Source organism: Polyodon spathula, chromosome 29 (assembly GCF_017654505.1).
Source record: "Polyodon spathula isolate WHYD16114869_AA chromosome 29, ASM1765450v1, whole genome shotgun sequence".
Lineage (NCBI taxonomy): Eukaryota > Metazoa > Chordata > Actinopteri > Acipenseriformes > Polyodontidae > Polyodon > Polyodon spathula.
Window position 1 is genome coordinate 8,207,865 of NC_054562.1, and position 27,703 is coordinate 8,235,567.

Sequence of the window (27,703 nt, forward strand, 5' to 3'; positions counted from 1 at the left end):
GTATACCTGTATCTGCTACCCTGCTCTGTGTCCGTATACCTGTATCTGCTACCCTGCTCTGTGTCCGTATACCTGTATCTGCTACCCTGCTCTGTGTCCGTATACCTGTATCTGCTAGCCTGCTCTGTGTCCGTATACCTGTATCTGCTAGCCAATACGGTCAGAAGTGAGCTGTCTAGGTTCCTGAGTATAGAGTGACAGAACGGGACGGGACAGGGGCCTATATTTGGGAAACCATGTGCTTGTGCCCTTCTTGGGGTGGGCAGGACGAGGCGGGGGAGTCCTGTTATTATTGACACAGCCCCTCGCTTAGACACCGCTCCTGTTCATTTGTAAACGTCCTCCTGAGTTCCCTGGTCTCCGCACACTGATCCACAGCGTCAGCAGAGAACTCTGCTCTGTACACAGCGCACTGCACTAATTACCACGTGGAGAAGTCTTGCTTTAGCTGGAGTTACTCCTGTTTATAAATTTGCATTTCAAACAGACCGTGCAATTTGAATGATCTTCCCTGAACAGAGTTACTATAATTTGCTGTAACTAATGTCTATTCCTTTTTTTGAGCTGCAGCATCATGCTTCGAGCCCTGCACTGGAAAACTCTTTCAGTAGACTGCACTGAAACGATTCAGACAAACACATAAACAGCTTTGAAATGTCGTGTTGTAATAGTGATAATGGCATTGCTGTGGCATGTTCTTTGAACTCCGGTCTCTGGCTTTATTGATTCAGGTGTTCCATTCTTACCGCCACAGCGATGTCGTTATCCCTTCATTGTTAAAGGATGTCAAACTGGGAGATGGTGCATCGTTACCAGCCTGGCTCACCTGCCCTGCTCCGAACCAGCTCCTCTGCTGGACGCCCAGCCCCTTGTCTGAGGGCTGTGTGGACAGGATGTGACCTCGCAGGATCTCTGAGTGGCCCATGTCCCGGACTGGCTGCTGCAGGGACTCCTGGGAGACGTGTGATTGGCTGGGGTCTGCGGCATGCACCGGTGACATCATCGACTCGGCCACGCGCTGCTGCCGCTGCTGAACCCAGCTCTGTGAGAACTCAGGGGGGGGCTGCCACGAGGACAGGGGCTGCTCCTGCAGGTAAGAGAGGAACGAGCCCCCAGCAGGGGACTCCCGAGGCCTGGAGCGGTGGGGGAGAGGGATAGGGTGAAGATGGGAGACATCCGAGGGTGATAGAGAAAGGGGGAGCCGAGGGAGAAAAAAGTATCACTGTGCTTCAAATGGATTTGTGTTATTGAAAAACAGCAATCAATACTTTTCACATTCGGTTCCAGGAACAGCAGGTTTTATAAACTCTGGAAACTGATTGTACTGCAGAGCACACAGGCGCTGTTGGTTAATCAAAGAACGGCTTTCCCTACACTGTACTGTACTGCACTAAACACGGACTGTAGTGCTGTTCTGTACTGTGCTGTATTACTATACTAACACCAAGCTCTTGCACTGAGCCCCTCCTTACTGCAGCTCCACGGGACCCCCTGTCACACGGACTCACCTCTCCGCTCCGTTCCTCTCGGCCACCCTGTTGAGTCCGGGAGAGTCGCTGAGCCGCACGTAGACCCGCTGCTGTCCTGAAACGAGAGAAAGCCCGTCCTTGGTACTCTGTCCTGCTGCGGCTGCAGCCTGCGGCTCCTGCTCCTGCGCCGCCCTCCTACCCTTTGACCTCTGACCCCGGTCCAGCCCATTGAAAGCCCCGTCCGAATCATCCACCGCCTCGTCCTCCACCAGGTCCAGCGAGCCCCCTCCCGCTCCAGCCTGCCCTGCGTCCGAGTCCTCGGCGTTGCTGCACTCCAGGGATGAGTCCTCCACAGGGACCAGCGAGGGGCTGTGCCCCCGGGGCCACACCTGGACCTCGGACATCTCCATCAGCGTGTCCTCCTCCGTGGTGGCGATGGGGGCACACTCCATGCTGGACACCTCCTGCCAGTAGGTGTCAGTGCTCAGCGGCGACGGCAGGATGTATTGCATGGAGGCAGGGGACAGGAGCTCCTCCTGAACCAGGGAGTAACCTACACGGGGAGCAGAGAGAGCGGCATGCTGACACCGGCTCTGCCAGTGTTCCCAGAGCTCCCAGTGCGGCCTGATCCGCAGACTCAGGGAGCCTCTGAGAGCACTGCCACAGGGGGGAGGTGGGGGCACAAGCAAAACCAGGCAGTAACGACACAACAAGGCACGACAAGGTAAGCATTGAGCTGGGGGGGGAGCCTCCGTGAAGGACCTGCAGAAAAAACACAGCCTGCGTTACTGGGGATAGACTCCCTGCTGCCCCAAGGCACACGCGCAATGCATCCTTTAAAATTACACTGGGGCACCGAGGAAGTGGATAAAATACTCATTTCAAGAATGTTGGGGGGGGGGGGGGGTCTATTTTAATGATCTAATCTAAATACCACCACCACCAAATTCTGTCTTAATCATGCTGGTAGTTTTCACTTAATAACATTTCACCGTACAATAGAAAAATTGAAAAATTCAGGTTTGTACATTGTAGGCAGTGGCTGTATTGAGATCCAGCATTGTTAAGGTCATTAAATAAACCCCCCTGATGAGTACAGATAGCAGAATTTGAGTTTGGTTCGGTTGTGATCTTGACAATTGGATTTGGTCCTGTTTTGGATGGATTTCCATGTCCTCAGTGCGCTGCTCCCCAGCCCTTTGCCTGACCCATGAGCGGCCCCTTTCATGCACCCTGATTTCCGCAGTACAGCTCTTATTAAATGATGATATAGCGGCTGGGAATACCTTTTCACAATCCCCTGTAAACTTTCAACACTGTCCCCTGACTGCGACACGCTGCTCTCATAGGAGCTGCTGTCTCTCCAGTTCGAGTTGCCTGGCCTTTAATAACTCCATAGAAAGATAACTAGAAAACAAGACTAGTTTTGCTGTACTTCATGCTGTTTGCAAAGCTTAAAAAATAATCCCAGTACACTGCATGTCTCTGTATCTTTACGCTCTTTAAATAAGTAGCCGAGACACATCCCTCGCCAAGTCATTCAAAGGCTATGCAGAGAGTGGCACTGCAATTGATCTGTACTCAGAGGCACTGTCAGCACAAGGGCAGCTACAATGGGATCCACTGATAGAATGGTACCACACTGGTATCATATATCGACATAGCAATGATATAACTATGCTATGAACACGCAATCCACACTGCTGGTAATCTACTGCAGTCCCATAGTACCCTATCAGCACCAGTATATATCTGACCACTGTGCAATATCTGCTCCCAATCCATTGTGTTGCCATGGCTGGTAATGCTGCTGTGGTTTCTTTAGGGACTGGGATTGTAATGGGATCCCAAAGTAAGAGACCTGTTCTTCCCTGCTGGTTTCTGTCTCAGACGCAGGGGAGGGAGGGAGGAGGGGGGTGTTGGCTGCTGGCAGTAACCTGAGCCGATATCTCATCTGTCTGCCTGGGCTGCAGTGCTGAGTGGGCAGGGGGTGTCAGTGACCAGGATTAACTGGAGAGGACACGTCGCCAAGGTCCCCGCGGGTGATGAGCTCTCTAAAAGCGTCCCCAGAGCAGGACAGGGGCTCAGGTTTCTCTATTCAGAGGGTGAGAAGATGTTCTCCCTGTAGGGAAGCATCTCTCACTCGTGTGAATCAGACAGAGACCGCGCTGCAGTTCCAGCACAGGCAGACTATAACGGACGCTGGCAATTAGTGGCGCTGGAGTCATCTGATCAAGTTCCATATTGGGCGCCACTGGGTCGGGCTGGTATTGAAGGAAATGTTCATCTATCTGATGGCAGACAGTCTACATGGTGACCCTGGAGCTAGAACTGCGGCAAACTGGTGGCGCCACCTAGAGGATGCCACAACTTCCCAGGGGGCAGTTACTGTATCCTGCAACTGTTCGTTTAATGTGATCAGTGCATGACAATTGCCTACTTAGAATATAAATGCACCACTATAGAGACAGCTAGAACTAAATTAGGAGGTTTGTTTTTTTATCTGTTTGGTTAAAGTCTGCAATCCTTAATAACCTGCAAGTAACCTGTCCACCACAAAATACTGCAAGGCCTTCATAGTTCTCTACTGGCTCAGAAATCATCTCACTGGTGTCATGAGAAGATGTTAATAATGAGAGAGAGAGAGAGCACCTTCACTCGATTTCCACTGTGTGGCTTCCCCCAAACACAGCAACAGAAAACAAACTCAAACAAATCATCAACAACTAAATAAATTAATACAAATGAAACTCCCCCTGTTGCTGGCTAGAAGGGTTTGGCGTGAGCTGTCCACCAGGGGGAGCCCCACTGCATTTGGGGTCTATTACACAATAAAGCCTGCCTGAACCACCCCTCAACAAAAGTATTCAAATGGTAGCCCCCAGTTTTTTTTTTTTGCAAGTTAGGGACATAAACGCTGCACTGGTCGAATTTAAGAGCAATGCAATAGTATCACCCATTGAAAAAACACACAATGCACAGTGCTGGTAATCCACTGCAGTCCCATAGTACCCTAGCAGTACCAGATGTGCAGTGTGCTAGCGTATTAGGACCGCTCTACTGTTTGTTAACATGGGTCTCTACAGGGCTGACAGTATAATGGAACTTTTCTGTATGGGATAATTCAGAACTTTCGTACAATAAGATGCTACTCCTCTATCTCAAATGGATGGTATACTCCAGTGCACCTCTTTTTATGGACGGCTCGCGCTAACCTTTGGAATATCGGGGGTGGGGACTTGGGAACCCACTTTGTCACTCAATGGAAGATCTTGAAAGTACATGGCAGATCAGAAGAAGATGATACAGGCAGACAGGCAGGCAGGCAGGCCATGCACAGACACAACGTTAGTACTGGACTGAAATCCACCACGAGACAGAGAGCTCTTTCCTCCCCGAGGGGCGGGTACAGAGCGGGGCAGTCAGTCAGGAGCATGCACTGATCCCAGAGGAGGAGCAGGAGGAGGAAGAGGCGGCCACAGGAGAGATCATTGAGAAAGGATGACAGGGCCAGTCAACATGAGGTCAGAGGAGAGAGGTGACAGGAATAGAGGGCGGGGCAGGGGGCGGGCCCGCCGCGCAGCCGCGAGATGACGTGTTCGGGGAAAAAAACACACAGAAAAGGGGAGAGAGAGAGAGAGAGAGAGAGAGACAGGAACACGAAATAGTTGGAGCTGGAGCAGTAGAGTCCCACCATCAGATGAAACAGCACCCCGCGGGGTTCTTCTCTACACAGCTGGGGCCGGCACTGCAGCTTGCATACATTTCCCGAAGCGCATTTCAATTCAATCACACACAGCTAGCAAGAGGAAGGCAGCATTCTCTTTCAGATTCCGTTTCCCACGAACGCAGTTTAGTAGCAGGGTGACGGCATGCAAGGGTTAATTCTAATGTCTCGACTTATAACCCACGAATTATTTTCCTCTGCTTTTATTTCTCTCCTGATAACATGACCACCAGTAAACACAAGTCCTACGCTGCCCTGTATCTGGGTCCTCCTCTATCTCACTGCTGTGATACTGCACTGTTTCTGATCACATGGTATACCGTGGCTTGTCACTCTGATTGGGTGTCTGTATGAAGTCATCAACGGGAACATTTCCCTTTCATTGGGTTTTCTTTGGAAGGTTAGTTCCAGTTCTATAGAATTAACAGAGAGTTCTGTAGAAGGCATTCAGCGCTAAAGGGTTCTAAAACGGAACTAGCGATTCCAATCATGTACTAACTGGAACCAAAACTACAACGTACGTTCTAGTGAAAGCAAATACTCGATGAATAAATAAATAAATGAATATACACAGCAGGTTAAGGCTGCAGGGTCCCACAATCCTCTGTGTCTGAATCCAACATTCTGCAGGCCTCGTTGGTATTCTAGTTAGTTTGTATTGTAGCTTCGTTCCCCTAGTCACTCAGCAGTAGGAGGTTATGACGTTCTCAAGCTCTGTTTCAGCTCAGGCAGCAAAGCGTGGGCTGGCAAGGGGGGAGCCCTTGTGCAATGTGTTTAAAAACGCATATTGGATATTTTAATATCCCCAAACCCGCAGGGAGCCGGCTATCACAGCACTGCCTCGCGGGGCAGGGAGGAGGAGGAGGAGAAGGAGGGGGGGTGTGCTGAGGGAATCGGGGGCTCTGGGGGGTCCAGGCTCCTTACCGTTCATTATGGAGGGGGACAGCAGGTAGTCTCGCTCAGTGTAGCGGCGGCTGTCTTTCAGCCCGCGAGGCTGCGGTCCAGAGCCCTCCAGCATGTTAACAATGTCTGTGCGGTCAACGCTCTTCAGGGCGGTGTATAAACTCTCCACTGGGCAGGGAGGGAGAAAGAGGGCAGGTCAGTCACGCGCGCGCTCACACACAAGCACGCACACACACATTTTTTTCTCGCTGCATACTTTTGCTACACATCTTTCCATTCAGGGATCCCTGTTCACTGTTACTGAAGAACTCCTGATGGAGTCACTCCACTTTCTGCTCCTGACAGGCATTATTAAAAGGGGTTGAGTGTTCTTGCATTGTTCTTTCCCATGCCTGTACCCACCCCTGCGCTTGCCCCTGCTCTGCACTGTGCCCCCCACCCTGTGCCCTGCAGTGCTTTGCCCGTCTCGGAGACTCACTCTTGGCTCTCTTGCCCTCGCGTGTTGCCCACAGATTCAGCAGGGCGGAGCTCTGCTCCAGCAGGGAGTTGGGGTTCTCCACTCGGATCCTGTTGATGTCATCCACGCTGAACTCCAGCTCCCGAGCCAGCTCTGCAGAGACACACAGACACGCAGACAGACAGACAAACAGACACGCACACCCAGAGACATGCAGACACGCAGACAGACAGACACGCATGCACAGAGACACGCAGACACGCAGACAGACAGACAGACAGACGCGCAGACAGACAGACACGCAGACAGACAGACAGACACGCAGACAGACAGACAGACACGCAGACACACAGACAGACAGACACGCAGACACGCAGACAGGTAGTCAGTTGGGGGTTGGGGAAAGGCTCCCATGTAATTTAACCCTATATGTGTCGAAAACGTGGTCTAATTGCAGACTATTAGAGAAACCTGACCTACAACGCAGGAAGTGATTACTTTAAAGAAAAAAAAGAAAAATAAAGCAAAGAATCAAGAGCTCTCCAGCATAATGAGAGAGAGAGAGAGAGAGAGAGAGAGAGAGAGAGAGAGAGAGAGAGAGGAGACCCTGCTGATAGGGCTGGTACAGAGTTCAGATCGAGGGTTTGAAATTCTCAGTTAAAACTCTTCAAGAGTTTATACCTGCTAGTCATTTGTGCGACTCTAGAAGCCTCACCTGCCCAGCTGAGTCCCAGCTGCTCCGATATGAGAGCCATTTTCAACTCTGTCCGCTCCATCGCAGTCTTTGAGGCTGCAGGAGAGAGGGACAAGAGGCAGGGAGAGGGAGAGAGGGAGACACGGGGAAAGGCAGGGGGTGAGGTAGGGAGGGAGAGAGAGATGGAGAGGGGGAGGAGGAGATATTGGACAGTTCTAAGCAAATTACCATGAAAGTGTTCTGGCCATTAACACATAATTAATCACTCTGCTAGTTACCAAATATTTACTGTCTAAGATATGGCCTGTAACAGTTAATATGAAATCACTCTTTCACAGGTCTTCATAGCTCTGCGTCTGAGTGTCTGGTGTCCAGTGCTAATGGAAGTGTCTGTAGCAGGTGTCCAGTGCTAATGGAAGTGTCTGTAGCAGGTGTCCAGTGCTAATGGAAGTGTCTGTAGCAGGTGTCCAGTGCTAATGGAAGTGTCTGTAGCAGGTGTCCAGTGCTAATGGAAGTGTCTGTAGCAGGTGTCCAGTGCTAATGGAAGTGTCTGTAGCAGGTGTCCAGTGCTAATGGAAGTGTCTGTAGCAGGTGTCCAGTGCTAATGGAAGTGTCTGTGGCAGGTGTCCAGTGCTAATGGAAGTGTCTGTGGCAGGTGTCCAGTGCTAATGGAAGTGTCTGTAGCAGGTGTCCAGTGCTAATGGAAGTGTCTGTAGCAGGTGTCCAGTGCTAATGGAAGTGTCTGTAGCAGGTGTCCAGTGCTAATGGAAGTGTCTGTAGCAGGTGTCCAGTGCTAATGGAAGTGTCTGTAGCAGGTGTCCAGTGCTAATGGAAGTGTCTGTAGCAGGTGTCCAGTGCTAATGGAAGTGTCTGTGGCAGGTGTCCAGTGCTAATGGAAGTGTCTGTGGCAGGTGTCCAGTGCTAATGGAAGTGTCTGTGGCAGGTGTCCAGTGCTAATGGAAGTGTCTGTGGCAGGTGTCCAGTGCTAATGGAAGTGTCTGTGGCAGGTGTCCAGTGCTAATGGAAGTGTCTGTGGCAGGTGTCCAGTGCTAATGGAAGTGTCTGTAGCAGGTGTCCAGTGCTAATGGAAGTGTCTGTGGCAGGTGTCCAGTGCTAATGGAAGTGTCTGTAGCAGGTGTCCAGTGCTAACAGTAGAAGACGTTCTTACCCATGGTGGGCTCGCTCAGGGCGCTGTACCGCTCTCTCAGAGCCAGCGGTGTAAGAGTGCGTCTCCTGTCCTCACTTGCCGCCACCTGAGACACACACACACACAGAGAGGCTGGTCAGGCTGTGAAACGCTCCGCATGTCTTTACAGTCCCAGCCCCTCACTGAAAGGGCTCAGTGCAGGCTGGGGCAGTACCTTGCTGCAGGGAGGCATGCTGATATTGAGGTTGCAGAGCACGTGCTGGCTGTCCTCGTACTTGGTGGGCTTGCGCAGGAAGGAGAGGAATCCCGAGGGGTCCTTGCTGCTGTCCCGCACCTGAGGGGACAGGGGGACACAATCAGCACTGGCACTGTACCAGTAACTCATCCGTTTAGACTGGGTTACTATGGCGATTCTTTATATGCAGAATGAATGGGATTTATAATAATAATCGGATCACCTTGACGGACACGGGGAGCCGGTTATCCCGGAACGCCTGGAAGCTGAAGCTGCGGAGCTGCTGAGTGGCTTTCCGAACCGGGATCAGATTCCCGGTGCACTCCAAGTGGAGCGGCATTCCCTCCAGCACCTGCAGGGGGCGAGAGAGAGAGAGACTCAGTGACGTGTGTCCTCAATGTCCCGTCTCTGTCTCTCTATTTGTCTGTCTCTTACCTTGGGGCCCCTTCCCTCTTTCCTCCCCTTTGCTCTCTCTTTCCTCTGAAGTTCTCATGTTGTTCCAGTCTTATCATTGATCTTTCCTCTCTTCCCTCAGTTCTCCATCTCCTCCCCTCTCTCCCGTCGGCTGCGTGCCACCTCCCTGAAGTTCTTGTGCCACCTCTCCTCTCCTCTCTCCCTCCCCTCTCCCTCTCTCTCTCTCTCCCCTCTCCTCCCCTCTCCCCTCTCCCCTCTCCCCTCACTGCTATGTCCCGGCTGCGTGCCACCTCCCTGAAGTTCTTGTGCTGCTCCGAGGGTGTTTGGTCCCGTTCTCCTCCTCTACTATTTTGTCACTTCTTAAGGACCCTCTCAAGAGAGTCTCGACTCTCCCCAGACTCTACCTCTCCGGTGGAAGGGATTCAAGAACACGACGATGATCCCCCTCTCTTCCGCTTTCCCTCCTCCCCTCTAGTCCTCAACTGAGTTCAAAGGTCGGCACTGAGTTCGTGATGCCTGGCTGCCCCTCCTCCTCTCCCTCTCCCCTCTCCCTCTCCCCTCTCCCCTCACCTCTATGTCCCGGCTGCGTGCCACCTCACTGAAGTTCTCGTGCTGCTCCAGTCTCCCCTCTCCTCTCTCTCCCCCCTCTCCCCTCTCCCCTCCCCTCTCTCTCCTCTCCCCTCTCTCCCCTCTCCCCTCCTCTCTCCCTCCCTCTCTCTCTCCCTCTCCCCCTCTCCCCTCCCCTCACCTCTATGTCCCGGCTGCGTGCCACATCACTGAAGTTCTCGTGCTGCTCCAGTCTCCCTTCTCCCCTCTCCTCTCTCCCCTCTCCCCTCTCCCCTCTCCCCTCACCTCTATGTCCCGGCTGCGTGCCACCTCACTGAAGTTCTCGTGCTGCTCCAGAGTCTTGTCCACCTTGTCGTCAGTCATGCAGTAGCAGCGCAGTCGACCCTCGCGCGCCTCATTCATTTTGGCGAACACCACAAACTTGGCCATGTAGGGCACGGCTGACAGCTCCCTGTAGAGCAGGTTGGCGAAGCTCACCGCCTCGGCCGTGCGGGGACAGTCCGCCAGCCAGAACCTGAGAGGGGGAGAGGAGCAGCGGGACAGGGCTCAGCACTCAAGGGAATGGGACGGTGATTTATCCCCCGATAGCTCTGTGTGCCCCGGAGCTCAGCCCAGCGATATGGGACTATAATAAGAGATATATTTCAGTAAGTTACTTCTCACAGGTCCTATATTCCACAGTCCGGGTGAGTAGCTGTGAGTTAACAATGGTCTGGCAATGTGGTTAACAGACTCTGTTTAAATCCTAAACAGCTCTGAGTGACCAGGGCCCTGTAACTGACAGCGTGGCAGGCTTGCAGATCCTCACCGTGCCGACACGTTGGTGGTGAAACTGGCACAGTCCTTGGCGTACATCAGCTTGGTGGTTCCTGTGATATCCTCCCATTGAGCCAGGGCAGTGCCACCTGCAACAGACAGGCTCAGATCAGAGATGGAAAGACGACCCCATTCCAGGTTTTAATAGCACCCTGATTCGCCCCAGTGGTATGACAGGTATGGTAAAGCATATATAAAAACATCCATGGGAAAAGCACAGAGGGTTCAAAATGACTGCGCACATTTCCTGTGGTAAACTTTAATAAGGGTGGGCCAAATGTTTTGCATCACCCTGCAGAGGCGTGGTTGGAAAGTGCTGAATAACGCCGTGTTGACATATTGAATTACACACCAGCGCTTTGTAGTTTTCCAGATACTCAATGTCCTACCGGGACTGGTAATGTGGGTGAGGGGTGTGGTAACTCTGGGCAGTTGGGGTTGACCACATAGATAGTGGCGGGCACGTAAAACGGTAGTGAGGGGGTATGGGTGCGGGGTGAACGACCATCTGAAAATCTGAATTAGGGTGCTTTGTGTACAGGGGGTTTTGTAGATTTACCACACCCCCCCCGGACCCACAGGCCGAGGGGCGCACCTGGGGTGCGGGGCCCCGTACCTCACGCCCCCAGACCCACACCCCCGCAGCGCCCCAGACCCCACGCCCCACGTCCCGCCCCCACACCACAGTTTACCCCACACCTCCCACGCCCCAGACTCCAAGCCCACCCCCCAAGGTGAGGGGTGTGGCGGTTAGTACTGGGGGCGTGGAGTGCTGCCCCACAGGGTGCCCCCAGACCCCGGCACCTCACGCCCCCCGGGTTGGCCCACGCCCCCACGCCCAGGTGCCCGCCACCCCCAAGACCCCCAGACCCCCGCACCACGCCCCCAGAGCCCACGCCCACACCCCAAGCAGACCCCCAGACCCACGCACCTCCCGCACCAGGAGCCACGCCCCACACCCCAAGACCCCAAGACCCCCGGGGGTCACGCCCCCAGAGCGCCACACCCCAGTGGAGTGCCCAGCCCGGGTGTCACGGACCCCAGAGCCCACACACCCCAAGACCCCAGACCCCCGCACCCACGCCCCCAGAGCCCACAAGGCCAGCCAGGTGACCCCCGCACCTCACCAGGGGGACGCGGGGTGTGGACACCCCAACCCCCCAGCGTGGACGCCCCACCGTCCCCACCCCCACAGTCCCCCACAACTGGGGGCACCTCACGCCCAGGAGGGTCACGCCCACACCCCAAGACCCCCAGACCCCCGCACCTCCACGGGGAGAGGAGCCCACGGCGTCACACACCCCACCCCAGAACCCCGCACCTCACGCACCAGAGCCCCGGCCCCACACCCCAAGACCCCGAGACCCCCGCACCTTACGCCCCCAGAGCCCCCACGCCCCACACCCCCAAGACCCCCACTGGGGGCGCGGGGGTCTCACCGATGACGCTGCAGAGCAGGCGCAGGCTGGTGGTGTCCCCCTCCCCTGCGTCCCGCGGGTTCTCTCTCCAGGAGGGGGGCAGCGGGATGCGAAGGCCGATGGGCCGGTGGAACTTCCTCCTGCGCGGCTCCACCGTCACCACCGGGCTGAACGTGGCCTGGTTACCCAGGAGGGTCGTCACCAGCTCGTCCGGGACCGGCTGGGCCTGCAGCGGGAGAGAGGGAGGGGCAGGGGGAGAGACGGGAGAGAGCGAGGGGCAGGGTGAGAGACAGGAGAGAGCAAGGGGCAGGGTGAGAGATGGGAGAGAGCGAGGGGCAGGGTGAGAGATGGGAGAGAGCGAGGGGCAGGGGGAGAGATGGGAGAGAGCGAGGGGCAGGGGGAGAGATGGGAGAGAGAGGGGGGCAGGGTGAGAGATGGGAGAGAGCGAGGGGCAGGGGGAGAGACGGGAGAGAGAGGGGGGCAGGGTGAGAGATGAGAGAGCGAGGGGCAGGGGGAGAGATGGGAGAGAGAGGGGGGCAGGGTGAGAGATGGGAGAGAGCGAGGGGCAGGGGGAGAGACGGGAGAGAGGGAGGGGCAGGCTGAGAGATGGAAGAGAGCGAGGGGCAGTGAAGGGCTCTCAGCGTTACCTGCAGGCCGAGCCGCACTCTCTTGGTCACAGCTGTCTCTGGGAAGGTGGCCTGGACCAATGGGATCAGCCTGTTGCAGAGCACGCCCCCCTCCGGTCCAATCATATCGCACTCCTGCTGGATGCGGGACACCACAGCGAAGTACAGCGGGAAGTCCGTGGAAATTATCCTGCGGACTCTCTTCTTATCCAGCTCCAGCTGACTCTCCAGGTCTGGAAAACAGCAACATGCAGAGCTGAGAGACAGGTGAGTGCTTGGTCTCAGTGCAGTGTCTCAGTGTCTCAGTGTTCAGTGTCTCAGTGTCTCAGTGTCTCAGTGTCTCAGTGCTCAGTGTCGAGTGTTTGGGTCAGCGCTCACCCTCGTCCATGCCGTTTAGGATGGTCTCCAGCAGGTCCTCTCCATATTTGTTGCGATGCTCCTTCCAGGTGGAGCCGTTCTCACTGCGCAGGACCACCAGCTCTCGATCCCCCTGGCCCAGAGAGGCAAAGTGAGGGATCTCCACAATCACAGGCCTGCAACAGCAGCAGACATCATAGTCAAAACATAGCACAGTGGCACAGAGGCACAGCAATACAGCACAGAGGCACAGCACAGACACACACACAGAGACACAGCAATACAGCACAGAGGCACAGCACAGACACACACACAGAGACACAGCAATACAGCACAGAGACACAGCACAGACACACAGACACAGCACAGAGACACAGCACATACAGCACAGAGGCACAGCACAGACACACACACAGAGACACAGCACAGCACAGCGAGACAGCACAGACACACACACAGAGACACAGCAATATAGCACAGAGGCACAGCACAGACACACACACAGAGACACAGCAATACAGCACAGCAGACAGCACAGAGACACAGCACAGCACAGCGAGACAGCACAGAGGTTGTGCACGGCCCTCACTACACACTCACCCCAGGAAGTGTGCTCCAGCCGGCCCCAGGGATATGATGCGACTGGCCAGCCCCTCCCCCTCCACCAGGGAGGGCGGGGTGGGGAGTTTCTGCGGTTTGATGAGGCGGCAGGTGATGCGGGTGGGGGCTGCACAGGTCCGGGGCGGGATGATCACTCGCAGACCGTTGTGCCGACTGCCGCGCATCGACCCTCCACGAGCGTCCACCATGAAACTGACCAGGAAGCTGCCAGGGAAACAGGGAAGCAGCACACACCGCGACTGAGCAAGCAATGTGAGCGATCCCGTCGGGGCGACGAATCGCCTTTAACGAAAACAAGCATCTGCACCCCGGGACTCTCGCTCAAATGCAAAGCACATTTACACAAAGGATTAAAGGGATCCACTGTCTGTGAAGTAGCCCTTTAATTCACTTGAAGTATTCAACCAATCAAATTGGTGTTCTGCTTAATTCGGTGTAAATAACTGCCACCCCCCCGCCCTGCAGCGCGGTGCTCTCACCCAGTGTGTATGGGACTGGCCACGGGGCTCACGTTGTCCGAGGTCTCTGTGGCTGGGCTGCTGGGGATCAGCGAGTCCTCATCGTATTCCTTGGGCAGGGGGTGCATTGGGATTTGCTGTTGAAAACAAGCAGAGAGGGGAACCTCACACAGGGACAAGCCAGTGTCTGCAGATCCCAGTCAAGCTAATAAACAGCAGCCATGCTTCACAAGGGAAAGTCTTTGGAAACGACGGAGATCTGGGATCTTTCTACCTGGCTCGTATTGCTGACGCTTCGTTTCCCCGATATGAAAGACACACAGGACATGGTAAACTATTTTATTTATTTATTTACTGGTTTTCTCCCAGTTTGAAATGTCAAATTGTATTTTTTAGGCTCAGCTCACAGCCACCACCCCAGCTCTGTCTCGGGAGCGGCGAAGGTGAGCGCACGCTGTCCTCCAGAATGTGTGCCGTCAGCTGACCACTTTCACTCTGCAGGCCCGCCATGCAGCCAACACAGAGCTGCGCTGTCCCCCGACTCTGGCCTGCAGGCGCCCGGCCAGTCTATATGGGTCGCTGGTGCGTGGTGAGCCGAGGACACCCTGGCTGACTTAATCCCTCCCTCCCGGGGCGATGCTCAGCCAATTGTGCACCGCCCCCTGGGAGCTCCCGTCCATGATTGGCTGTGGAAGAGCCTGGACTGGAACCGCCGATGCGCCGCTCGGGAGCACCCCCCCCCCCCAAGTCCGTTCCTCCAATGAGAACTACAGCCACGACCCTTTCCCCTCCTGCATGAGAGCAGTCACATGATGAATGCAGAGACACTGACAACATGTGAGTGACAGGAAAAGCAGCAATGGGCAGAGTGTGGAGGCTTCTGGGAGTTGTAGTCCTCACTCTCTGGTGCTGCTTCTCAGGGATCCTGCTTTTCGTTTGACTCACGTGTTTTCAATGTCTCTGCGCTCATCACAGGACCTCTCTCGGGAGGGCTAAAAAAAAACGAAAAAAACATTTAAAACATGCAATTCATCTTTAACATTACAGAAATGAGGGACCTACTGAGCGATGGTAATAATCTTAGAGAGAGAGAGAGAGAGAGAGAGGGAGAGAGGGAGATGCTTTCTGTTCTGGGCAGACGGAGACCCTTTCCAGTCAGGACTCCACAGCTCCAGCCAAACGTTTAGCATCCCCCTACAGAACGAACCCATTCGCGTCATACAGTGAAACCTGCTGAATAACGTCATATTGAACCACACACCGCTTTGGAGTGTTCCCAAGCACTTGAAAAAATATCAAAAACACACTTGATTTCATGATGTTAAATAAAAGATCTAAATTATATTCATGTAGTTTGTTTTTTTTAAATGATGATCTCAAGCCTGACATTCTTGGTGATGCAGAACTTTTGGCCAGAGCAGTACAAGATGATTCTCTATCCTGTGCTGTGAATCAACAGACAGGATCATGCCATGCACTTTCTAATGTATTAGTTACATTTACACAAAAGCATCGCAAAGCAGAAAAAAAAAAAGAACAAACCACAATACATTTATTAATAATAATAATAATAATAATAATAATAATAATAATAATAATAATAATAATAATCTTACATTAGTATAGAGTGCAGTGTCAAATACCTGCTCCATATGAACTATATCCTGTTCTTTCAGAATGACCGTTTCTGGAGAGACGCAGGGGATTCTGGGAAGGACTGGGGAATATGGCCTGTGAAAGTAACGACAATGCCCTTAGCACGCTGCTGAACGCTGGAATGAGATGCCCGAGTCACTGGCCATGCAACAAACAGACAAACAAGGACAGCAAAGCAATCTGTTTAGTATGGACTAGATCTCTTTCGTGATTCTGAGCAATGTTAAACACACCCTTCTATAAGCTTACCGCGGAGATGTTGTCGTTCACAGTGCATGTACCACAGCTTGCCCTGTTTTTATCTCTGGGCTTTTCTGTTGGTTATTTTATGCCTCTGTTTTCACGATGGTAAACTTTTCTAAAGGGTCAACAGCAAGAGGGATTTTAATGAATGATAAACTGTTAGTAAAATACCCGTCGCCCGAGGGCCGCGGGACTTTTCAAAGAGATCAGACTCTGCAGTGAACCTGTGAGCGCTGTGTCAGACCTCCTTCTGAAGGTATGAGTGTGACGCTATACTCAAGGAGCCCCCCCCGTGATCCTTACGCTGTGACCAGCCCGCTCTCCAGAGTCTTCTTGGGGGACAGGAAGTCATCATCCTGGTCCTTGAGGTCGTCCAGCTGCATGTATTTAGCTCCATCTCCTCCCAGCAGCTCCTCTCCTGCAGAGCACAGAGCCGTCAGACAGACAGACAGAGACACGCAGGCCTGGCCGAGACAAAATTAAACCCAGGCTTTTCGTTATCCTGAAACACTTCATGACATCACCGTGTTGGTAGACTCGCCGACAGAGAGACAAACAAACAGGACAGACAGGCAGACAGGCAGATGGACGTGATACTAGTAAGCATGAATATGCAGGTTTAGTAAAATGTATGAATACAATATTATTCCTAAATACCTTTGAGGGACTGAGCGACAGAAACTTCATTAAGAGAAACGCTCTCAGATTAGCACGCTCTTTTAAAAAGCCGAGGCTAATGTATTTCTGCGTGTTTGAATGGGTTACACAGTATATAGGAGGGGGGGGCAGTATACTTGCGCTATACATCCCTAACTCATATAGCTCAGGTCGCTCTCTATACAAAGTGAGTTTAGGAATTTAGAAAGGAGTTCTCTTTGCTGTGTCCGTCTACAGCAACGTTGCAACCACTGTCACTACCAGCAGAGGGCAGAAGCAGCATGTCAAATCACAGCCGGGAAATCCTGTTCTTTATTTTAAAACGTTAGCTGTTCCCAGTGTGCCACGCTTCATTTTCCAGCTCGTTTATCCTGCAGCTCGACAGCCCTTTTATTAATTACAAGAAAAGGTTTTTGTTTTTTTTCTTTTCTGTTGCTTCATCTGGTGGTGGATCCTAATGACAACTTAACTGACACTGAACTGCCCAAATCGGTCTGTTATTGAAACCGCATTGTTAATTCAAAGTTTCTAAACGGGTAACGAGACTGACTGCTTTTAAAAAGCAAGGATCCTGCACTAAAGTCAGCCATGTGCTTTTTAAATTTTACTCTACAAACTCAACACCTGCTGTTTGAAAGCTTTCCGTAGAGAACAGCCACTCACACACTTGCTCACTTGTTCACACACTCGCTCACTCACTCACACACTCACTCACTCACTCACTCCCTCACTCCCACGCTGAGCTGCGATCCGCATGAGAAGTGTGGGTTACAGAACATGCACATGGATCAGGAACTCTGAGCGAGGAAACAGCTTGAAATGAAGTCACTAAAACCTACTGAAACAATGCAGAAAGGGCTTTTCATACCTAGAGTTAGCTGTGCAATCCCTAAAAAGAGCAAGAAAACCAGGGTTTAGTTTTCACCACAGGCGGAGATAGAAACAGACAGCAGATTATTACTGACAGCTGCCCAGCTCCTCCAGGTGAGAAACCTCCAGCAGCAGTGTGTGTGGATGGCTGGGTATTCACCGCTATCTAAACCTGGACACAACACTGAGGCAATCCTGCACGCTCTTACAGCTCTGGCATCACCACCCTACAGAAAGAACCTGTTTTGCTTCATAAAGTCGAACGAAAGCTGCTGAATGACGTGACGTTAACATATTGAATTGCACACAGCCGCTTTGTAGTTTACCATATACTCGAAGAAAAAATCTGAAAGATGTGAAATCTAAAATGAAATACTAGACTTTTAGCAGTTTCTCTGACTGCACGATTAAATAGAAGATCTAAATAATATATATATATATATATATATATATATATATATATATATATATATATATATATATATATATATATATATATATTTTTTTTTTCAATCCTAGAATTCTAGGTGATGCAAAACGTTTGTCCGGAGCTGTGGAAGCGAAGACAACGTGAGGGCCCTCACACAATACTAGCATTGCCGTCTACAGTCAAACAGGCAAAGCCGTGCAACAGCACCATCCTGCAGCTCACACTGTATACAGAAAGGCTCACACAGGAGGCAGGAGGACCCTGCTGTGCTGTCAGTGGGACCCTTTGTGACGTCCACATTCTCCAAACTGTACAGTCTTGTTTTACTGCAGAAGAAGCAGATCTGCTATCCCAATGCAAATATTATGAAGAGTTTCAAATATTAAGATAGGGGGAATATATCACCCACACACACATATATATATTCTGAATGAATAATTTGTTAAATTTGTTAAAACTAATTGAAATCTAGAGCAGCACCCCCCCCCCCCACCCCCACCCCCACCCCCACCCCCACACTCTCACCTTCATCCTCTGAAACATCCAGAACCTCGTCCACTGTCTCTGGGAAGCTCAGAGACCTTCGAATGCTTACGAGAGTGGTGCTCTGAAACACACACACAAAAAGAGTTTGTTAAAAGACAGCTCTTCAAGATGGAATCGCATCTTTCCCCTGTGCCAAGCTTTGCAATCCAACATGCGAGCCGGATCCTTCATAACAGATCTCCATTTCAAACAGCGGCTTCCCTTACAGTCTGAACCAGACTGCAGGTGCACAGCATTGTAGCAGTTAACCAGGGCGATGGCAGGACTGCGCTGCCATGATTGTGCGCACATGTGCTGCACGAGATAGAATCGCAGGGCGCTTTCACAAAGCTTGCGTTAGCTACTGTGGTTTTATTTTCTATTCTTAAACTTTGCATTTGCTCTTTAAACATTAACAAATGACAGATCTCTACACAGAAGACGATGGATTGATGGACTGCAAAGCAAACACTCGTAGTTTTGCTGTTAAACGGTCGTTGGCTGTTGTCCATATCAAGCCTGTAATGGGCTTCCTGAACTGGTGGTACAGTGAGGAGTCAGGGGTTCAAGTTCAGCCTCACCACGGGGGTCTTCTCCTCGGTTACCAGCTTCAGCACGTCGCTGACGGAGATGTAGCCGAGGCGCTTGGCGATGCCCAGGGCTGTGGTGCCGACCTACAGGACAGGAAGAGGAAGCACCTTTATCACATGACCTGGGTGCAGGACACGAGTTTAGCATCGCCTGCAGTTTTAGGATTGCAACATCATTTAACGGAACATCATTTCGATATTTTATTTCACATTGTGTAGTCAAATAAACTACAAAATGACGTAAGTGTCTCCCGGAAGCCATACTGGTGGTACAGTATTCAGATTTCTAAAATGTTTCTATTTTTTGTCAAGAAGTATCTGGAAAACTACAAAGCAGTGTGTAATTCAATATGTTAACATAACATTAAAAATCAGCAGGTCTCATTCAGCACAATGAAGCACAATGAGTTCACTCTATAGAGGGTGATGCTAACTTTTCGGCCACAGCTGTCAAGGCAGCAACAAAGAACTCACATGCTAGGACCTTAAACATTAGTTTGAGGTTAAACGAGTTGATTTTACTTTGCTCTTACAAATACAGTGCATTGTGGGATTGTAGTCCTAGGGAAACCTCTAATTAAACTACATATCCCAACGTGCATAGTGGCAGTGTGGAAGGTAGATCTAGGGAAAGACAATGCACTTAAAGCAGGTTTTATAATCCCGCAACACTGCCATGGTTGCAATGGTGAGGGAAAGGCTGTTTTTACTTGTGAAATGAACACACTAATCAACAGGCTTGTTTTGTTTCATTTAATACTTTTCTGTACTTTTTAATTAAAAGTAGGGGAGAACGGTGTGCTAAGAAGGGCCCTGGTGGGTCAGACGGCCGTTTCTCGTTCCCAGCCTTGTCTCGGGCGCGTGGGTGGGGGCAGGGACTCACCGAGGTGATCTCGTTGGGGGACGCCCCGTGTTTCAGAAGCAGCGTCACGATGTCTGTGTGTCCCTGCTGTGCCGCCTGGTGCAAGGGGGTGTAGCCCACCTGCCAGACAAACAGACAGACAGACACATCACACAACATGCTCCCCCCTCGCTCTCCATGCACAGGTGAGTTTAACAGGGCACCAGGAGCTCGCACAAGCTAGTTTAAAACGTTTAAAAATGGAAAGATTAAATCTTCAGTTAAACAGCATGATATCATTTCTGTCTCCTGATGTCAATCCAACGTCTGACTATGACATTAAAATACAGGTTTAAGACTCGCCCCCAGCGAGGGGCACGGAGCAAGCAGACCGCATTGACTTTGGCTCCTCTGCTGCCTCACCAGCACTGCAGTGTTTCAGAGTCACCGGCAGGCACAGCTCAGAGGATCGTGACAGCCAGACGCCCGCACCCCTCCATGCACCCCCATGCTGTCAGCGCTGGTGTCGTGGAGTGCAGCAAGCCTGTGCGTTTCGCTCACTGGAGAAGCCTCCTTACCTTGGTCTTGGCGTTCACGTTGGCTTGCTGCTGCAGCAGGAACCTCACCATCTTGATGTTCCCGTAGTGGCAGGCGATGTGGAGCGGGGTGTAGCCCATCTGGAAGGAGACGCAGGCAGTGAGACGAGGGCCTCCCGGGGGCCACAGCTGGATCGGGTCCTAATTCAAACTCTGCCCCAGGTCTTTACCATAACCGGTACACAGTGACGCACAGAATCCAACCCACTGAAAATGTTTATTTATACCTTCATATAACAGACAGCTAGGGTAGGGAGGATGAACATCCTGGTAGGGTAGGTAGAGGGTTAGGATTAGGGGTAGGGGTAGGGGTAGGGAGAATGTGGACTGTGCTGTGTGCAGTGTGTGAGAGGGTGTGTGTGTGCTGTGTGCAGTGTGTACTATGTGCAGTGTGTGAGTGTGTGCGTGTGTGCGTGCAGGTCTCACCCGTGTCACTGCGCAGACCGAAGCCCCCTTCTTCACCAGCATGTCTGCAATGGGAACGTGACCCTCCTGAGCCACCAGGTGAAGAGGAATCAGCCCGCTCTGAGGGGGAGAGAGAGAGAATGTATAAAAGCAAAGTAGATGCTATAACTCAGCTGAACTAGCACAAATCTATCCCCCTGTTTCCTCCCCTCACCTCCCCCTGCTCCCTCCAGTCCCCTCACCTCCCCCTGGGTCCCGGGCTGCCCCAGTTACCTTGTTGCCCAGGTTGACGTTGGCCTGCTTGGAGATGAGCAGGGCCACCATGTCGGGGCGCCCCTCCTGCGCTGCCAGGTGCAGCGGGGTCACCCCCTGCAGGGACTCCGAGTTAGCTGAGGCTCCAAACTGCAGCAGGCTGCCGGCCACCTCCAGCTGGTTCTGCTTGGAGGCGATGTGGAGCGGAGTGTAGCCGTTCTGAGAGAGAGAGAGAGAGAGAGAGAGAGAGAGAGAGAGAGAGAGAGAGAGAGAGAGAGAGAGAGAGAGCACTGTCAACACAGCAACTCAGACACAGCACAGAGAGGAGCGGGGTGCAGCCATTCTGAGAACACACACACACACATGCACACATGCAGTGTATATAATTAAATCCCTAACAGCTCTCTGGTGCACTCTGCTGGAAAAAGAAAGTCTTGGATTTAGACCTCAAGCGTCACGTGGCGCCGCGCGGGGGACCGTCTGCCTGCTTCAACTCCACACAGCCCTCTGTGCACGGCTCAGATCCAGCTGCTTGGAGACTGTATCCTGACACAGTGTCTTCAAAATGCAGACAGGCTGAGCCGGCCCCCAGCACGCCCTCTTCAGCCTTTCATTGCACTCTCCTGCTATTCACTTTTCACTGGCACTGCGATTCCTCCCACAGATTCCCTTTACATTACTGCTCCCTCTACTGGCCAGCTGTCACTGTAAAATGCAGCAACCCCCGTGCTCTGCGGCCAGTAATGAAGAGAAAGCACAAAGCCAGCTGCTGGAAATAGGAGGCTGTTTTATTGTGAATGTGCTCTGCTTAGCTAAACAGTGAAAATACTATTTCAAACTTTTTTTTTTTTATATAAACTTTTATGAGAGTTACTTCCCAATTCCTCCATCCCTGACTCACTCAGACCCCGGGCTGCAGTAGCACCACAGGGGGTGCTGTTGTCTGGCTTACCCGAGCGCTGTTGTGTGGGGAGCCTCCCTTGCTAAGCAGGAGCTTCACCACGTCCAGGTGGTTGTGATGCACAGCAACATGGAGAGGGGTCAGTCCGTTCTGTGAGACAATCAAACACAAACCCTGTGAATCCTGAGCTCTAACCACTAGAGCCACACTGCCTTCCTCTCTCCCAGTCACTCAGCTCTAACCACTAGAGCCACACTGCCTCCTTCCCACTCTCAGCTCTAACCACTAGAGCCACGCTGCTTCCCTCCCAGTCCCTCAACTCTAACCACTAGAGCCACTCTGCTTCCCTCCCAGTCCCTCAGCTCTAACCACTAGAGCCACACTGCTTCCCTCCCTCCCAGTCCCTCAGCTCTAACCACTAGAGCCACACTGCTTCCCTCCCTCCCAGTCCCTCAGCTCTAATCACTAGAGCCATGCTGCTTCCCTCACTCCCAGTCCCTCCTCAGCTCTAACCACTACAGCCACGCTGCTTCCCTCGCTCCCAGTCTCTCAGCTCTAACCACTAGAGCCACGTGGCCCCCCTGGTCCCTCACCTTGCCCGATGCGTTGGGGTTGGCGCCTCGCTCCAGCAGCTGTTCTGCCACTTCCAATTTATTGTACTTTGCTGCCACGTGGAGAGGTGTGAACCCTTTCTGGAAATGAAGAGAGAGATCGAGTGAGAGCGAGGGAGGGAGTGAAAGAGAGAGAGTGAAACGGTCACAGAGCACAGCGCTACAGGCCCTGTTCACAAAGCTATGAGTTTATTTTAAGAATGTGTTTTTAGTTATAAAATACATTTTGAATAAACCATCGAAACATTCTTGAAGTATGCTGTGTGCTATAAAGCTTTGCAACTGATCTGCCCGGAGGACACTGGCACCCCAGAGGGTAAGGCCGTGGCTCACCTTGGTCATGTGTGCCTGCTGAGCCCCTCCGTCCAGCAGGATGTGAATGGTGGCCACGTGGCCCTCGCGGGCAGCGATGTGCAGGGGCGTGTGCCCGGCCATGGTGGCCGAGTTCGGGTTGGCTTTGTGCTCCAGCAGCACCTTCACCAGCTCCTTGTGCCCCATCCGTGAGGCGCAGTGCAGAGGGGTCTGGTCATCCTGCCCAGAGGAGACAGAGGGTCACGGTCACTGCGCTCCAGCACCGAGTCTCTTAGTGATGCAACAGCAGATCGATTGGCGGCTTTAATACTGCAAGCCACGATTAAACATTCATTAAACTCATGCTTTCTTTCCTTGCTGTAATATGTCGAAAAATCCAAAAAAAAAAAAAAAAACTACACAACATCATGAATCAAACCCATTTGTCCTGCACTCCATACATACATGTTTCATAGGGGTACGGCTCATTCCAGCTAGCAGTTTATCAAATAAAAGAAACGTCGTTCGAACAGGAGCGCATTCAAGCAGGAGTTAGTGGCACGCCCCCCGGTGGTCATTCTTTGAACTGCCTCACCAAGTCGTCTTTCGAAGCAGATGAAGATGAATCCTGAGCTTGGTAAGTTACGGCAATCAGAGATCAGGATAGAGCAGCCCAGAGTAAGGACACTCCTAAGCAACGTCAGAGAACACAGCTAGGAGGAAACGAAACAGCTAAGGGTTGAAATTCTCAGGTTGTAGAGCAAGTCTTTCTACTGAATGCACAGCAGAGGTCAATCCGGCTGTCGGATATTTAGACGACTGACAGGGATCGTGGGACACCCTGATCAAGACTTTTTAAAATGCTGTTATTAATATCGCCATCAATCTTTAACAGCATCATCACATTTTCATGACGACTTCAAATCAAATTTATTTAAATAACTTTTAGCACAAGAGTTTTCGTTTTAACTTCCCATAAAATGCATTTGTGTATTTCTGCATCTATTTTAAATGAAGGCTTGTGCATTAGAGCTCCCCGAAGAGAAATTTAACAGAGAAAAAAACACGCCTGAATCGTTTTTTCTTTGGTTGAAAGGAATGACAATGAAGAGTGCCGCAGTCCTAGCTTGCCACCAGAAGAGGGCGCTCACCGTTCATTTCCAGGGTTCCGCTCCCTTCAAACCTTTAGGATCTGATTACCAGCAGCTGTTGATGTGCAGAAGGGTATTTTTTTTAGCCTACTGATGCAGCAGGGCAGGATGATAGGGGGCGGCTCTGCTAGGCTGGCACAAAGTTATGTGTTGGAGATCCCTGACAGAGGCAGGCAGGCAGGCAGGCAGGCAGGCAGGCAGGCAGGCAGGGGAGAGAGTGCTTGTCACTTCTGTTCATCTCTTTTATTAGCACCAGTAATTCCACTGCAGTCCTCTGCATTCCCAGCATGCTATGGAAACTCAAGCCACGGCAGAGCTGAGGCTGGCCTAGCGGAGGGGGTGGGGGGAGCTGTACCTTAGCCTTGGCATCAACCTGGGCCTTGTTCTGGAGTAAGAACTGAGCCACCTCCGCGTGCCCCCCGCGCGCTGCCATGTGCAGAGGGGTCTCCACTTTCTGTGTGCCGGAGGGGAGAGCGGAGAGGGGAGAGTGGAGAGGGGAGAGAGGAGAGGGGAGAGGAGGAGAGGGGAGAGGGGAGAGGGGAGAGGGGAAAGTGGAGAGGATAGAGAGATCAGAGAGGAGAGAATGGAGGTGGGAGCGGGCAGAAAAGGAAAAGAGAAAACAGAGAAAACAAAAACAAGGGGTTAAATGAAGAAGAGACAAAGAGTCCCAAACACACAGGCGCGGGACACTAAATTAGAAACACCTGCCATAGCACTGTCAGCAAGGAAGGAGTTTGAATCGCTCGGGATCCACTACCAGTCTCTAGCTCCATCAGGGAGGTTATACTGGAGAGGGAAATCAGCAGTGATGTCTTCTTTAGCATCACTGCTTGAAGCTGCCTTGGAACAGGGAGATGCAGCATTTATATATGGTAAAATACTTGGAAAGGGTTCGGGCCATTTGTACAAAAGTGTGTGCTACATATTGCAGGTGTTTCCAATTGTTGTTGTCCAACTACTGTAGTCCTGGCTAATAATAATAATAATAATAATAATTTGAAAGCAAAAAAAAAAAATCAATAAAATCAGACCTTTTAATAAATCCATACCATAACTTTGGCTGGCTATAATTATTTTAGTTTGCAGTTCTCATAAAACAACAAGTTACTAACAGTGAACACCTGGATGCCGTGAATGAAACCAAACCAAGCGTTTTGTCAACTGACTCGTGATCTTGAGCCGTGACTCGTGTGTTTTGAATGCTGTTTGAATGTGTTGTGAATGCTGTTTGAATGTGTTTTGAATGCTGTTTGAAAGTGTTTTGAATGCTGGTTGAAACTGTTTTGAATGCTGTTTGAATGTGTTTTGAATGCTCTTTGAATGTGGTGTGAATGCTGTTTGAATGTGTTTTGAATGCTGTTTGAAAGTGTTTTGAATGCTGTTTGAATGTGGTGTGAATGCTGTTTGAATGTGGTGTAAATGTGTTTTGAATGCTGTTTGAATGTGGTGTGAATGCTGTTTGAATGTGTTTTGAATGCTGTTTGAATGTGTTTTGAATGCTGTTTGAAAGTGTTTTGAATGCTGTTTGAATGTGGTGTGAATGCTGTTTGAATGTGGTGTAAATGTGTTTTGAATGCTGTTTGAATGTGGTGTGAATGCTGGTTGAATGTGTTTTGAATGCTCTTTGAATGTGTTTTGAATGCTGTTTGAAAGTGTTTTGAATGCTGTTTGAATGTGGTGTGAATGCTGTTTGAATGTGGTGTGAATGTGTTTTGAATGCTGTTTAAATGTGGTGTGAATGCTGGTTGAATGTGTTTTGAATGCTCTTTGAATGTGTTTTGAATGCTGTTTGAAAATGTTTTGAATGCTGTTTGAATGTGGTGTGAATGCTGTTTGAATGTGGTGTGAATGCTGTTTGAAAATGTTTTGAATGCTGTTTGAATGTGGTGTGAATGCTGTTTGAATGTGGTGTGAATGTGTTTTGAATGCTGTTTGAATGTGGTGTGAATGTGTTTTGAAGGCCAATGCAGAGACTCTTACCACGTTGGAGACGCTGGGAGAGGCGCCGCGCTGCAGCAGGAGCTTCATGACATTGAGGTGTCCCATGAAGGAGGCCACATGCAGAGGGGTCAGACCTGACTGAGGAGACACAGAGAGAGAGACGCACACAGACAGACAGACAGAGCGCCAGAGAGATACAGTCAGTCACACAGCCCTGCCCTGCCAGCACCCATGAGTTTGCAACATATGGAAATGTACATTATATTGTATAGTGGTTATAGTTTAGTGCCCCCCCTGCTATTAAAGGAGTTCTGCCCCTCCCTGCCCCCCTGCCCCTGTGCTGTTGTGGGCGCCAGTACCTCGGTGACAGCCTCCAGCGATGCTGAGTGCTTCAGCAGCAGGTCCATCACTCTCATGTGGTTCTTCTTGCAGGCAATGTGCAGAGGAGTGAATCCGTTCTGAAACACAGGAGCACAGGACAGAGTTCCCAGAGGCACAGCAACGGCATACGGTAACGCAGGGCTACCCAAGAGCAGCAGTGAGGCGAGAGAGTGTTACTCTGCCCCAAAGAACAAACTCATGCAATAATAAAAAGCAATAGCTCTGAGAAGGAGGCTGTCGTCAGAGAGAACAGAGTTTAATAGGAGGCTGAGCGCTGCGCGATCTCGCTGCACACACTGACCAGTGCACGGGCGTTGGGCTTCGCCCCCTTGTCCAGCAGCACTCGAGCCATGCGGTGGTTTCCGCAGTGGGCTGCCACGTGCAGCGGGGTCAGGTGATCCAGGGTGATATCGTCGATCTCTGCGTTGTACTGGAGGAGCAGACGCACACAGTCCATGTGGTCTCCCTGTGCAGCCATGTGGATGGGAGACAGGCCGTTCTGAGAGAGAGAGAGAGAGAGAGAGAGAGAGAGAGAGAGAGAGAGAGAGAGAGAGAGAGAGAGAGAGAGGAGAGAAAGAGAGAGAGAGAGGAGAGACAGAGAGAGAGGAGAGAGAGACAGAGTCAGAGACAGAGAGACTTCGCAAACTGCTGAACAGAGAAGCACCGTCACCAGTGCAGATGTGCGTGTGCGTGTCTGGGGTGGTTATGTCTCTGTGTGTCACCTTGGTCTTGGCCTGGATGGGGGCCCCGTGGTCCAGCAGGATCTCAATGATTCTCGCATGTCCATTCCGCGCGGCGCAGTGCAGAGGGGTCAGCTCGTCCTGCACGGACACACAGACACACGGACACACACAGACAGTCACACACAGCGAGGCTTCATTTCACTCTGGGATTCCAGCAGGACTACAAGACTGAACTTACAGCAGCAGCACTCAGAAGTGATTTCACTGTCCTTATGCAAAACTACACTGTGCTGTGCTGTGCTGTGACACACGAACAAAATACATAATAATAATAATAATAATAATAATAATAATAATAATAATAATAATAATAATAGTATGATCCGCTCTGTGGTGTGGATCACTCTACAGGGCTGAGGAGACTCCGTGCCCCCCCCCCGTGCAGATGGGACAGTAAGATGTGAGCGGTACCTTGGTTTGGGAGTCGATCTGCGCCCCTCTGTCCAGCAGCAGCTTCACCATGATCACATTCCCTCTCCGGGACGCGATGTGCAGAGGGGTGATGCCGTTCTGAAACACAGCCGGGGAGGAAGACAGATCAGCAGGGTCGCACACGCTGGCAGGCACCAGGGGATCTGGGAGAACCGTGTGAATTCGGTTTCATTCTTGTTTAACCTTCCCTCCTGTAGATACGATGGCTCTCGTTTGAACAGAGACCCCAGTGTGTGTGTGGGGGTGGGGGCGGGGGTCTGGGCGCCCCTCGATGTCTT

General features: G+C 51.6%; 1 protein-coding gene across 1 annotated transcript in view; it reads right to left on the minus strand.

The window, feature by feature from the left end:
* The window catches only part of LOC121302186 (ankyrin-1-like), a 50,324-nt gene that overhangs the window by 6,880 nt on the left and 15,741 nt on the right, over nucleotides 1–27,703 (minus strand). Inside the window, exons 8-40 of the mRNA XM_041232003.1 lie at nucleotides 27,405–27,503; nucleotides 26,973–27,071; nucleotides 26,552–26,749; nucleotides 26,229–26,327; nucleotides 25,909–26,007; nucleotides 24,284–24,382; nucleotides 22,820–23,017; nucleotides 22,469–22,567; nucleotides 21,927–22,025; nucleotides 20,996–21,193; nucleotides 20,744–20,842; nucleotides 20,300–20,398; nucleotides 19,764–19,862; nucleotides 18,872–18,964; nucleotides 18,291–18,372; nucleotides 17,334–17,354; nucleotides 16,112–16,226; nucleotides 15,553–15,640; nucleotides 13,931–14,046; nucleotides 13,431–13,655; nucleotides 12,852–13,006; nucleotides 12,495–12,706; nucleotides 11,869–12,073; nucleotides 10,422–10,518; nucleotides 9,899–10,127; nucleotides 8,856–8,984; nucleotides 8,612–8,731; nucleotides 8,419–8,503; nucleotides 7,272–7,346; nucleotides 6,578–6,709; nucleotides 6,121–6,267; nucleotides 1,509–2,022; nucleotides 827–1,133 (exon numbers count right to left, since the gene is read on the minus strand). Of these exons, the coding sequence (XP_041087937.1) occupies nucleotides 827–1,133; nucleotides 1,509–2,022; nucleotides 6,121–6,267; nucleotides 6,578–6,709; nucleotides 7,272–7,346; nucleotides 8,419–8,503; nucleotides 8,612–8,731; nucleotides 8,856–8,984; nucleotides 9,899–10,127; nucleotides 10,422–10,518; nucleotides 11,869–12,073; nucleotides 12,495–12,706; nucleotides 12,852–13,006; nucleotides 13,431–13,655; nucleotides 13,931–14,046; nucleotides 15,553–15,640; nucleotides 16,112–16,226; nucleotides 17,334–17,354; nucleotides 18,291–18,372; nucleotides 18,872–18,964; nucleotides 19,764–19,862; nucleotides 20,300–20,398; nucleotides 20,744–20,842; nucleotides 20,996–21,193; nucleotides 21,927–22,025; nucleotides 22,469–22,567; nucleotides 22,820–23,017; nucleotides 24,284–24,382; nucleotides 25,909–26,007; nucleotides 26,229–26,327; nucleotides 26,552–26,749; nucleotides 26,973–27,071; nucleotides 27,405–27,503 (4,731 nt within the window). The remainder of the gene's footprint in view (nucleotides 1–826; nucleotides 1,134–1,508; nucleotides 2,023–6,120; nucleotides 6,268–6,577; nucleotides 6,710–7,271; nucleotides 7,347–8,418; nucleotides 8,504–8,611; nucleotides 8,732–8,855; nucleotides 8,985–9,898; nucleotides 10,128–10,421; nucleotides 10,519–11,868; nucleotides 12,074–12,494; nucleotides 12,707–12,851; nucleotides 13,007–13,430; nucleotides 13,656–13,930; nucleotides 14,047–15,552; nucleotides 15,641–16,111; nucleotides 16,227–17,333; nucleotides 17,355–18,290; nucleotides 18,373–18,871; nucleotides 18,965–19,763; nucleotides 19,863–20,299; nucleotides 20,399–20,743; nucleotides 20,843–20,995; nucleotides 21,194–21,926; nucleotides 22,026–22,468; nucleotides 22,568–22,819; nucleotides 23,018–24,283; nucleotides 24,383–25,908; nucleotides 26,008–26,228; nucleotides 26,328–26,551; nucleotides 26,750–26,972; nucleotides 27,072–27,404; nucleotides 27,504–27,703) is intronic.